Here is a 13,306-nt window from a genome sequence, read left to right as displayed (position 1 = left end):
CCGGTTTTATATATAATTGTTAAACTGACACATTCCTTTTTATTATTACTACGGTTTCTATTGTTATTATTGTTTTATCTTTTTTTTTTTTTTTTCCTTCTGGAAATATTTTTCTTTGCTTCCAGAAAAATCCGCCAACTTGTCGAATCCCTCCACCCAAAATAAACCTTCATAATTCCCAGAATTTTACCCTTGGTGGCATGAAATATTAAATAAAAGGAAATTGTGACAACAAAAATAGTTTTATCTGTAAGGCAACCAAAAGACTCATTTAATTATTTCCCAGTATCCATCGACCTGTGACAAGTTGTGTGCAACGCATGGTCCCCCTCCACCCTAACGGCGCTGCTGCTTGACAGCTCAAATAATCAACTAACACATTCCGCAGGATAAGACTCGCCCCTCAAGATCTTTGGTCTATTGAAGTTTACTGGTAATCCGTACTCACTAGAATCTGTTTTGCCTTTTGTATTTTCTCATATTTTTTATCTTTGGATTGTGTAATATAGTGAAATGCCGACTAAATATAGCAGTAGTCTCTTCTGAAAGACGCAAACTACAATTGTACACTCAATAGCTGATTCATATAATTATTGTTAATTCTTTTCTTTTTCCATCATATAAAGTCAGACCTACTAATTAAAATCTCATTCGATATGTGAAGATTCTGATTGGATTTATCTAAACAAATAACTATATAAAAGTGGAATTTGAAAGAAAAAAAAAAAAAAAAATGAGCCAATATAGAAAATACACATCTACATATATAAGAGACAATCATTCAAGTTCTTTTCATAGACCCTGTCAAAGGATGTTCTTTGATGAAAAGATTACAAATAACACTAATAACACACGCAATCAATCCAAACAAAATCGCTGCATGACAACCTCTATCATACGCAGAAAGAATCGCCTGCTTGGCAAACTTTGGAGCTTCTACAAAAGCATAACTTGACAGCCTCATTGCCTGGTCAATTATTTGCCTTAACATTTCCTCGGTGTAGCCTGGTGGAACATTACGCAACTCCTGGAAATTCTTCACCAAGTTACGTTGTAGAGATTCCTCGAAAAACGCGGTAGCGATAGCAACCCCTAGGGTTGACCCGACACTTCTGAACCCATATTGAATCGAGGTAGTCAATGCTTGTTCTTTGTGATCAACCGAGCTGATCATTGCTACTAAAGACACAGTAAGCATTACTGCTGTCCCTAATCCCGGCAAGAAGAGCACTATTAACTCGTACCAATCATTAGAATCTTCTCCAAGCAACCAGACCTGAAATAATCCAACTATCGAGGCTATTCCTGACACCAAGGCAAGCTTATAGTATTTCCCAGTTTTATGCATGTAGTGGCCAGCCATGATCGAACCTGTAGAAACTCCAAGAAAGTTCGAGACAAGTCTTAACCCACTGGCCGAGGCAGTATAACCTTTCACCGATGTCCAAAAGAATGGAGCAAAATAAATCATCGTGAACATGGTCATAGACATGAAAAAACAATTGAAAGAAGACGCAAGCACCGTTTGTTGCTTCAAAAGATGGACTGGGATAACTGGTTCCTTGGCCACTCTCAATTCATATTGATAAAACAAGAATAATCCAAAGATACTTCCTGAAATAAGCAGCAAGAACGTACCACTACCAAATGAAATATCTTTACCACCAATAGACGCCGCCAACATAAACGCGATCAACGAGCTAACCAAAATGAAACTCCCTAATAAGTCAATCTTAGAGAATTTGGTCCAAACATCATGGCCATGCACTCCTAATCCTGGGGATCCTTTTGGTAGATTCAAATAACACAATATCATTGTGCCTGTAAACAAGCAGATTGGAATTTGGAGCAAGAACGCCCATCTCCAAGAACTGAAAAATCCTGCAACGATTCCTCCACTAGCGGCTCCTAATCCATAGGCAATGTTCCCATATCCTTGATACACTCCTCTTTCTCTTAATGGGATAATATCCGACATGGTGATGGTTCCCAAAGTGTTGAATCCCCCGCCTCCGATCCCGGTAATGAATCTTCCAAGCGATAATTGCCAAAATTTCGGCGCTACTCCGCACAAAAGACAACCACCGGCAAACATTACATTACAGATTAATAGCAACCGCTTGCGACCAAAGATATCTGAGAGCTTTCCGAACAATGGTTGGAATGCCAGACAGGAAAGTAAGTACGACGTCGCGATCCATGACACTTGAGGTAATGCATCAAGATCGCTGGCGATGGTGGTCAACAAGGTAGCAACAATAGTAGTATCCAAGGCCCCTAAAAATATTGACACATAGATCGAAAAAAGAATCACTTTTTGACGTCCTGGCAGAAGAACCGGTTCATCAATAATATTAATTTGTGGCTCATCTGGTTGATGATCGATCGATCCATAGTTTCCAATTTGCTCGTCAATTTCTGTGGAGATTTCCGTGGCAACAAGCCCCGGGGATGTAGTGGAAGGATCAAGCAATGGTTGTTGTTGTTGACTCATACTGGCCATGCTGAACCCATTCTTGACAATAAATTGAGTCAGGCCAAAAAAAAAAAAAAAAAAAAATCATTCACGGAAAGCGGCCGTCACGGCCGTGTCGGTATCACTGGACAATGTCCCCTCATCATAAGTAACGGTTTGGATTTCCCTATCTTATTGTATTGGTAACCTTCAATCATACTTGAATTATTCATGAATTCTAGGATGTGCAATACATTTTTTTTTCCAGTTATCCGAGCAAGTTATTGATGATTTTCACCAAATACATGGGGCTTGTTGACATAGTATTCTTGAGACTTCTTTCTAGTTGAAATTAATATTCTCTTATTAAAGTGTATAGCAAAAACCTTAATTATTATGTATATAGAAAGAGGTGGCGAATGTTAGTTGAAATCGGTCTTTTGAGTTCCTTGCCGTCACCGACTTTCAGCGGATCTCCTATTACGGTTGCTGCATGTTGAAATATTCCTAATATGCATTCTTCACGTGCCAAAATGTGTCAACTGTTATCAGGACCACTGGCAGTGATACCCACACAGAGATTGAGATGATAAACAAGACATGAAGATACTGGGATAATCAGTATTTTAACAAAAAGAAATAAAAATAAATTCAAGTTGACAGGGAGAAAGTAGCTTGTAAGAAAAAAGAAGAATTAAAATTCGTAAAGGACACAAAAGATTAGTTAGGAAAGAAAAATGTCGTTTTTTGATTTTTGATAAGGTGAAGAGATTTTTCAATTTTTTTTTTTTTTTTTTTTAAAAAAGCTGGCAGATCTTTGGGGTTGTGTAAATTATCTTTTAGGCTCTTATAATATGATTTAAAGTAAGCTGAGAGCAAAACGAAAATCCATCAACATCTTTTGGAAACACCAAGCACCGTTAACTTATGAGAACAAAGATGAAATATCGGGAGATTATAATAAGTGTATACATCACCACATCACCACTGGGAACTAGTGATTACATTTGGCATAATCATGAATAACCATGGACAGTAGTAAAGATATTATTGGTACAAGATTAGGAACTAAGGCATGGCTATAAGATAGTAGTAACAGTAAGCAAGAACGTGACGAGGAGACAAATAGTTGTACAAAATGATCTAATTTAATAATAAAATAACACATGAGATGGCATAAAACAATAAGATACAAAATAATTTCACACAAGGGATTAAGGAGGGAAAGAGGAAAACAATTAGACGATGCCGGAATAACCCATGATTTGGGAAAAATTGAACATGGTTGTGGCAATTTGGTATACTTTGAAAAAAATTGCGATGGAATATAAAAAGAGAAACAAAGAAAAATCAACATCCTCATCACAACAGTACAACAGGACTAAGGAAACAAGGAAAGTAACAGGCCAATGAAAACCGGTAGACCAGTTTACATTTCATCTAAACAGTAATTACTGGCAAAACAAAAATCAATTCAAGCATCCAAACTTCCTCCGGATACTACAGCAACTTTCGTCGCAATTCTTCTTCCATGTGCAGTATTTCTCACAGTTGGTAACAACGGGCGAATCAAATCTGCTAATTGATTGAATTTCGTTGGTTTTTCAGCTACATCAAGAACAGTTTGCAACACATAATTTCCATATGGGTCATGGAGAAGCTTTGAAAGGAAAATGTTTTGAGTCACCATAAAGGAATCCGGTGAAGTAATGTCACCATCAGTAGTAATCATTGTATTGGTGGTTGGTCCAGTACTTGAGCTCTTCAAAATTTCTTCAATAACCAATGAGCTCAACCCGTCAATACGTAACACTTTTTCAATAACATTACTACCGAATTTATGGGTTGACAAAAATAAGACTTTCTGTAAGACTGATTCCACAATAATGCCGATACTTTCTTCTTCACCCTTTGACAAAACGTATTGCACCACATAGTTACCAAATGGATCAACCGCAAGATTAAGACAGTTACGGGCAATCACAAGTGACAATTGCTTGCATTGATCCAAAGACCCGTAGTCCAAGCAGCGTTGTAACACACAACACCCGTGTCTATGAGTAGAAATCTTGATGCAATGTTCACAAGCAGCATCAAAAATAAATTGAATATTTTCTGGTCGGTAATTGAATTTTGTCAAGATCTTTTGTACCACATGATTACCGTTCAAATCACGAGATAAAGAAACAATATCATTAGCAAAAGCATCAATGATGATCAAATTTTCTTCTTGAGTAGAAATCACATCAATCAATTTCTGCAATGCTCTGGTACCATGTGAATCTAAGGCAATAGAAATGAAATTAGAAGACAGGTTTTTAATCAAGGTGATACGTTGCTTTGTGGTGATTTGGTCAAGCAACTTTTGAATCAAATAATTTCCAAACTGGTCAGTCATCAATTCAACAATATGAAGATAAATTTCATTGAAAATAATCGTGGCAGCATAATTTTCTGGGCGGCTCTTAGTACCACTAGCAGCATCGTTGGAATCACTGGATTGATTGTTATTGTGACTATTAGAATTCACATCATATAGATCTAATTGTCTTTGCAAAAATCTACATCCATGCTGATCTTTGCACAATGAATAAACTTGACCCTTAAAATCGTCAATAGTGACACTGACAAATCTGGATCCATCATCACCATTTCCGGATCTTTTTCTATTTCCATTATTGGAATTAGCTTCCATATTGTTGAATGAGTTTGGATGGCCATGATTACCGAACCCAAATTTGTTATTAGATCCGTTGGAAAAGTTATTCCCTGATCCCATCGAATTTCCAGCACCTAATCCATTCGCATTATTAGCAAACTTATTATTGTTCAAGTTGCCATTAGCAAACCCTGAATCACCATTTTTCATAAACTTAGGATTAACGTTGTTGTTGTTATTGTTATTATAACGTCTTTGGTAATTATTTTGGTATCCATTGTTTTGGAAGCCGGACTGTTGGTTAAATCCATTATTTCCAGGATTACCACCCAATCTCATATTGTTCAATTCACGTTGCTGAGGTGGCTGTTGACCAGTCATTCTATTATTGACATCTTGCTGCAGAATATGAGGATTTTGAGCCAATGGATGGTTATTCATAGACATGAATTGTGGTGGTGCCATTTGCATGACCATTCCTGATCCATTATTACCAAGGTTGTGAATCATAGAGCCATTTGAAACCTGCAACGGCATATTAGGAGGATACCCTGATCCAGGGGCACTAGAAGGAGCGCCAGCAACACCTCCAGCGAGGTTCATATTCATGTTCATAAGATTCATATTGGTTAATCCGTTCATTCCCATCATTGGATTAACGTTCATTCCAGCCATTGGGTTAACTTGTGGTTGAGCAGCATAACCATTCAACCCCACTTGAGGAGCGTTATTATTCATTGCATAACCATTATATTGCCTTGGTTGTTGAGACTGTTGCTGTGGTTGCTGCTGTTGGTAACTTTGGCTAAAACTCATGCTATTCGATCTAGTCACTGACCCAGAAGTAGAAGTAGAAGCCGATGTTGGAGTAGGAATCTCTTGCACCACCGCCAACTCCGACTCCATGTCAGCCGAATTGGGTTTGTTGGAAATCACATTGGTAGGGTTGTGAGAGCCCATGGAGTTTGGTTTGTCAGAGTCATTCTGGACCACAGAGTAGCTGGCAATTGACCAACTTCTTTTGTGGTTGGCACCGGAAGCATTATTCTGATGATCGATGAATCTAGTTTTCAATGGTTTTTGCCAAAGGGCTGGCTGTTGTTGAACGCCATTTGGGTGATTCATGATCGGTACCTTATTACTGGATCCGGAAAAATTAGTGGATATCAAATTTGGATCAATTTCAGAGAGCGGATAGTTTGCGGTGGATCTTGATTCATCAAAACTGCTATTAGCGTCATTGTTGATATTTGCATTACCGAGCTTGTAACCAGCGGCTGAATAATTAGTACCACTAGAGCCACCTGAGCGAGTTCCATGCAAAAGAAGGTTCTCCCCTGATCCGTTTTTATTCAAACTATCCAAATTAATTTTATTTTCCAAGTAAGAAGAGGTAAACGAAGGCCCAGACACCGATCTACTGGCAGCATGTGCAAAACGAGATTTAATATGGTCAAGTGGGGTGATTGTTGGATCAAACGATGAAGAATCCGGCTGGCCTGGTACAAAATTCGATGCCAAAGACCATGAGTGTTGATGTTTTTTTTTCTCAGGGTTCAAAGATCCGGCGGTGATAGTTCCAGAAGAGGAATTAGAAGAAGCAGAAGAGGTTTTTGCGTTCGGAGGTTGTTGGCTCGCAGCACCAGGGTCCGCTAACCTGTAAGACGTGGCAGAGGAGGTCCCATTACTGCTTGGACGACGGGTAGGTTCGTTGTAATCCAAATCCAAATCACCGAGCACGGTATTAAGGTCCAAATCGGTAGCAGGTGGTTCTGTGGTGGAGCCCCCGTTCATTGAGGACGTGGCACCGGTGGCAGCACCGCTCAAGTTTCCCAACGATGTGTTTGCGATGGAGCCGGTGCTGATGCTATTGTCAGAGGAGTCGCCAAAAAGCGGAGAGGTAGAAGACAATTTTTTAGCGTTAGGGGTCAAGTCGTTGGAGGTAGATGATGAGTTACGAAAGAAATCATGGACAAAACTAGACAGCACACGGCGTTGATGAAAAGTAGCAGAGGTGGAAGCAGCACTGGCAGTGGTAGTGGACTGGGCAGAGTCAGTACCGGAGCCACCTGTGGAACCGATAACTGAAGAGCCAGAAATGATTCCCATTATTTGGAGAGCTGCTAAGTAGAAGGACAAGAAACAGTGCGAAGGTAGAGGAGAAGACTTGTTGTGGTTGTTGTTGCTGTTTTACAATCTAATGGAAGGATCTAGATCACCAGAGTGGAGAATGAAGGGGGGGAGAGATTGATAAAATAAACCAAGATTGAATAACGAAAGGATACTCAAAGAAGAAGAAGAAGAAGAAGAAGAAGAGGGAGGATGTTTAACAGAGTGGTAGTGGAAGGAGCAGTGATGATCCAGAGTAGAGGGTCAACAGGTAGATGGTGAGGAAGTGGCAATAATTATGTTGACAAGCGAATTTCCAGAAGACCAAATTTTTTATTGGTAGTAGTGGTCATAGTAATTTAAATCAAATGATTTGCACCAACACTACCACCACCCGGGTGCTGCACCCTCCCCTCCCACCATCGGTGATACAACACAGTCTACAGAATATAAAATATATATATATATATATAATATAATATAATATTACCAATAATATGCTACAGCTATCCCGTTCAATATATATGATTCTCTTCAGCTACTCCCAGCTGCTGGACATCCCCTCCTCCCCATTCTCACGGTTGTTGATGGCAGTGGGTGGTTGTTGCTGCCTGACAATTCGTGTCACGTGTATACACACCCACCCAACTATATATGTATAGCCATCACCATGTAAGCACTACAGGTTTCACAATAATATTCCCTATATCGTCACTAGTATACATCTATAATACATAAACAAATGAATAAATAAGCAGCAAAGCACAAAAGATCCACACTAGCAGTACTGCTCTCCATTTCTCGCTTCATCTTTAATCTTCTTCTTCTCCCGCTCGTATTCTTCATTCAATTCCTTCAATTCCGCCTCCTCGTCCTCGGTCAACTTCGCATATGTCGTAGGTGCTTCATCCATTCGCACACTCGGGGCCCCATTGAGAAACCGCACTTGCTCCAAAATCCGGATCCTCACACTCTCCAAGTACTTCTTGGTATTCCTATTTTCGATTCGATCTCCCAAGTTAGGATGCATCGAAAAATCAGGACCAAAAAAAGACTTATACGGTAAAGTATCAGGCAATTTACCATTCGGCAACTCCACATTGTTCAATACCGCGGTTTCATGACACCACAATCGACTGACATTCCTCGGAGTGTATCCTCCTCCTCCCAATACAAGCATTGGTAATCCAAAAGATTGGATATACTTCACACACGCTCCATGCGCCTTGATATTCAAGTTAAAGCATCCCAAACGATCACAACCCAAAGAATCAGCACCACATTGCTGGACAATCACACTAGGTTGGAAACTAGAAATGATCGGTTCCATAATGGATTTGAACAACTTGACATAATTTTCATCCTCAATGCCGTCTCTTAGCGGAACGTTCACTGCAAAGTTTTTACCCCTGCCAATCCCCACTTCGTTAAAGTTCCCAGTGGCCGGGAAGAAAGTACCATTGTACTTATGGAACGAACAGGTCATAACTCTATCAGTAGTGTAGAACGCCTCTTGAACCCCATCGCCATGGTGCAAATCGATATCGATATACAATACCCGGGGGTAATATTTCAACAATTCGAGAATAGATAACACGATATCATTGATGTAACAGAAACCTGAAGGCCCATACTTCTTTGCGTGATGCAAGCCTCCTGACCAATTTATTGAAATATCACTGATCCCACTGATCAACTTCGAGGTAGCATCTAAAGATGAGCCAGAATACATTGAACCATATTGGTACAATCCATCAAATATTGGGCAATCATCACCAATATTAAACTCTCGGGATGCAGTAGCGCGATTGACAGTGTCAGGGCTGACCTTCTGTAAAAATTCAATATATTCTGGAGAATGAAACTTCATCATTTGTTCTTTTGACGCCGGAGTAGTTTGGTATAAATCCATCACTTCGTGTAACTTGTATGCAGAAACCAAATGATCCGTCAATAAAAGTCTGAACGGCTTCATGGGGTGATGAGGCCCATAATGGTAGTTTGAAACCTCGGGATTGTAATGGTAAGAAACATGCGATACGTTAGATGACGTGAGTTGTGAGTACAAAGGAGTGTTGTCTTTGGTTTTGGTATCGGGGGTAAACGTTTCTGTGTCTGTGAATGCTAGTGACATGCTCGGCAATCTTGAAATACTTATGGGTCGTTGATTCGATTCCTCTGGGGATTTTCGATGTTTTCTATGAAGATTTATGGTACCGTCTATTTTCCTTTATCCTCTTTTCCTGAGTATTTTATGAGACATCAATTTTTATCTATGAGCCTTGTTCACGTCCACAAGAAGATAGCACTATAGTTCGCTTTCTCTTCCACTATATATATGTATATGTAAATATCTCACCCAAGTGATGGCGACTATTCAATAGATGATGATGCCCTTCATTCCACTGTCAGCAAATTGTTTTTGCAGTGGAAGTTTTTTGGGAGGTTTTGATAGTCTCACGTGCCAGTCCACATGTCAACATTTTTTTTTTCCCTTCATTTTTTCCCCCCTACAAAAAAAATTTATCGATTTTGACTAATCTCCAATCAAAAACCCCAGGAAACGACACCAGCAAAAAGAATAAGAAGAAGAAGATAAACAAAAGCTGAGAAGGGTGATCACTCTTTTCATTAACTGTCGATATAAAATTTGGTTTCTTTCTCCTTTCTTTTTTTTTCTTTTACTTTCTGGCATCAAGAGGGAAACTGTTGCCTTGTGGATACCAGAAATAGATTAAATTAGACACCTACAATAAACCCTGCCTACTCGATTTATTAAGATAGCCCTGGTCAGACTCGTCGCTCTCCGGGGAATAGGCAAGATACTATATACTTTTTTTGATACTGCATCCCAAAGTCACTGCAAAACAATATTAAAAAAGTAACTTGCGAGCTATAAGGCAGGTCAATTGAGTATAGTGTGACCAGAATAATTAGCAAACACCCAGAATGCAACCACGCTCTCAGGAAGGGACAAGTGATAACGAAGGCATGTTGCGACATGATCAAGGTGGTACTTTTCGGATTTCAAACCCTGTTGTGGAAGAGGTCGATGAGTACGAGCATCAGCAAGATTTGACAGATCAAGCTCTTCGGAAGCTATCGATGTTGGGAATGGCGACTTTTGAAAATGATGAAGATAGTTATGATGCAGAAAAGGAAAAAGTAGATAACAGTGGTGATAAAGTAAGTGGATTAGACCAAGAGAAGGCCAAGGTATTTACTAGTGCAGGCAATAACACGACATGTTATCCTGTCACTCAGAATCAGAATCATTCAGAACAAATCGATAAAATTAAGACTCAAGACCAACAGATGCTTTTTTCACAAAATAAAGATACCAGTCGTCCCAGCCCGTATCTTAACGAAGATAACAATGACGAAAATGACTTTCATACTGCGAATTCCCGACTCCGTAAAAGCTCTGATAGCGCCACCAATACCACCGCTACCTTTGATGATAAATTGAATCCTAGCTTCGTTAGTTTGACTCATCAGTTTGCTAGGCACAGGCGTGCCACAGATAATAGTCAAGAGTATATTGAAAGAAACGAGGAGGACGATAAAATCAGCGTTTCTAATCCTCAAAGCGGTGATAGTGGAGTGTCTGTCTTGAATGAGGAGGTCGATGTTACAAGATCAAAGAACTACGTGTCCTACATTGAATCATCGGAACTAATTCCATCAGGCAATACTAATGGTGATGGAAGTACTTGTAGTGGGGATTATAATGATATTAGGTTTGAAGGTAGTGGGAGGTTCCGCCAACTAAAAGTAATAGGAGAGGGTGTGCCATATGCAAACCTACGACAAGAACAAAATCAGGAACGACAAGTAGATATGGGTGAAAATAACATGCAAAAAGAAAAGTACCCAAATCATCAACCGGTATCTCAACACCAAACACAGCAGCCGAAGCAAAAGCAGCTAACAGAAGAAACACAGCAAATTCAGGATCATAAAATGCGTCAACAGCAACAACAAGATGAACAACATAAACAACAGACACAACAAATACACCGACAGACACAGCAAATACAACAGCAGACGCAGCAAATACAACAGCAGCAACAAAAACTATTACAGCAGCAAAAAGAACAACAGATACAGCAACAGCAAAAAGAACAACAGCTACGGAAACTTCAGGCACAACAGCAACAGCAACGTCATCATGTTCATCAACATCACCATCATCATCACGCCCAGCATGCGCATCATAAACCAAATACTGTGGATCCTAATTCTGTTAATATTTTTTCAAATCAAGAAATTATTAATGATAAACTCAAACTCAAACAGCATCATCAACAACAGCAACTTCTAAGTGGAACTCTGGTGCCGCCGCAAGATAACAAATCTGATCGTGAAGATCGTCGCTCATCGAATGCTAGTTTGTTACAACATCAAGGCCCGCCAAGTATCAATCAGTCAGTATCCGTGAATGCTGTCAAGATGAATACCAGCATCTCTGATACCACTTTAGGATCTGGGGGCTCTATTTCCAACTCGACTTCAGCCACCCAATCGAGCACCTGTTTGGTCAACCACTCCAGTGATAGTCTTGCGTTAGTCAATGCCGAAGATGACTTACCCGAAGGAATTTCTCGTCCTCTTTACGTACCGGCAGTCATTCGTAAAACTGAGGAAACAATCAACTTGCAAGAGTATTATATTAATATGAAAGAAAAACAGCGGAAGTTGCAGCAGCAGCAACTACTACGCCAACAGCAACTACAAGCCCAGCAACAGCAGCAACAACAGCAGCAACAACTCCAGCAGCAGCAACACCAGCAGCAACAGTCACATGGTGATCATTCGCCGATAGTTCCAGGTATGGCTAGCGGTATTATTATGAAGTTGAAGAAGAAGACATCGGGATCTAGTTCTCAGCCAAGCTCTTTATCGTCTACCTCACCGATTAATGTCGGATTACATTATTCTACTCTTGGAGGCATTGATCATCATGGACGTGATATCGGTAATCGTGTTCTGACAAACTATTTGTCGACTGGTGGCAATTCTGGCGCGAATTCTATAGCACAGAGTCCGGTTGATGCGGCTCCGGGAAAGGTAGCTGAAGCATTTGATGCAGTAAATGGCTTAACCACTACTGGTGGTGTTGATGGATTGCAGAGTAACAATAATCAAAATGGGGCGTCTAATTTGGCATCGTCAGGAACTTTGAAGCGGTTTTCAGGACAAGCACCATTAATGCAACGAAACTTGACCAATGGCTCAGTCACCAGTTCTAATGCTTCGCTCAAACTGCAACGGCAGAGTGCTTCACCAATGAGCAATGGCAATGGTTCACATGGTAATCTTGTGCAATTGGTGGCCACCACTTTTAGTCATGCCAATAGGGAGCAAGTTTCCACTGCCAATTGGAAACCAGATGGTTCTACGAGAAGTTGTTTTGGATGTACCCGGGAATTTAATTTGTTGGTACGTAAACATCATTGTCGGAAATGTGGGGAGATTTTCTGTGACCAGTGTTTGATGCATAAAGTGAAGTTGGATTACGATTTAAATTTCAAAGTTTTTGGACTGAACGAGTCTATGAACCGGGTGAAGATGGGTCAATTGATGAACGAAGGGGTTGGTTGGGAGGTGAAGGCGTGTGATAGATGTTTCAAGAAGTATCAATTATTCTTACAGGAGAAGTTCAACGAGATGACCAATCAAGGGGAAGGTGTTGTTGAGTCGTCAGGTTTGAAGGGTATTATTTCCCAAGACCAATTGGAAATAAGAAAGAAGGACCCTGATGCCGAAGGAGATGACGATGGGTATGATTGGAGTACGTTTTAATATTGGCTTATCTATTCAGATGTGATGATTGTATAAATATATATTTATTTATTTATTGTACGTATTATGTTGGTGTATCTATAAATAGCGCAAACTTAAAAAGGACGACGATACAGGGTAATGCGAATTGAGGAATATAACTACCGATATAAACTAGTGATACTACCGTAGACGATACCATAGCAGTGATAAAATGACTGCCAACCACCGGAAGCTTCATCAGAATAATATATATATATATATATATATACGACGTGTAACAGACCAGCACCTTCCCG

General features: G+C 39.9%; 4 protein-coding genes across 4 annotated transcripts; 1 reads left to right on the top strand and 3 right to left on the bottom strand. All coding sequences in view use genetic code 12, as the record gives it.

The window, feature by feature from the left end:
- Positions 1–781: 781 nt before the first annotated feature.
- DASC09_022720 (Vba4 protein) lies at positions 782–2,503 on the bottom strand (the record flags this gene model as incomplete). The annotated part of the gene is made up of 1 exon (XM_064995875.1): positions 782–2,503. One exon carries the CDS (start codon positions 2,501–2,503, stop codon positions 782–784), a length of 1,722 nt encoding a protein of 573 aa, XP_064851947.1.
- Positions 2,504–3,929: 1,426 nt separating this feature from the next.
- Positions 3,930–7,223, bottom strand: DASC09_022710 (Pumilio-family RNA binding repeat-containing protein; the record flags this gene model as incomplete). Its single annotated transcript, XM_064995874.1, has 1 exon — positions 3,930–7,223. One exon carries the CDS (start codon positions 7,221–7,223, stop codon positions 3,930–3,932), a length of 3,294 nt encoding a protein of 1,097 aa, XP_064851946.1.
- A 778-nt stretch (positions 7,224–8,001) lies between these two features.
- HOS2 (histone deacetylase HOS2) lies at positions 8,002–9,357 on the bottom strand (the record flags this gene model as incomplete). The annotated part of the gene is made up of 1 exon (XM_064995873.1): positions 8,002–9,357. The coding sequence occupies one exon, from the start codon at positions 9,355–9,357 to the stop codon at positions 8,002–8,004; it is 1,356 nt and encodes a 451-aa protein (XP_064851945.1).
- Positions 9,358–10,172: 815 nt separating this feature from the next.
- DASC09_022690 (FYVE zinc finger domain-containing protein) lies at positions 10,173–13,028 on the top strand (the record flags this gene model as incomplete). The annotated part of the gene is made up of 1 exon (XM_064995872.1): positions 10,173–13,028. The coding sequence occupies one exon, from the start codon at positions 10,173–10,175 to the stop codon at positions 13,026–13,028; it is 2,856 nt and encodes a 951-aa protein (XP_064851944.1).
- Positions 13,029–13,306: the final 278 nt, after the last annotated feature.

The sequence above is a fragment of the Saccharomycopsis crataegensis genome, assembly GCF_037102585.1.
Source record: "Saccharomycopsis crataegensis DNA, jcf7180000000075, whole genome shotgun sequence".
Lineage (NCBI taxonomy): Eukaryota > Fungi > Ascomycota > Saccharomycetes > Ascoideales > Saccharomycopsidaceae > Saccharomycopsis > Saccharomycopsis crataegensis.
Note: the sequence above shows the minus strand (reverse complement) of the source record. Positions and strands in the feature narration are given on the sequence as shown.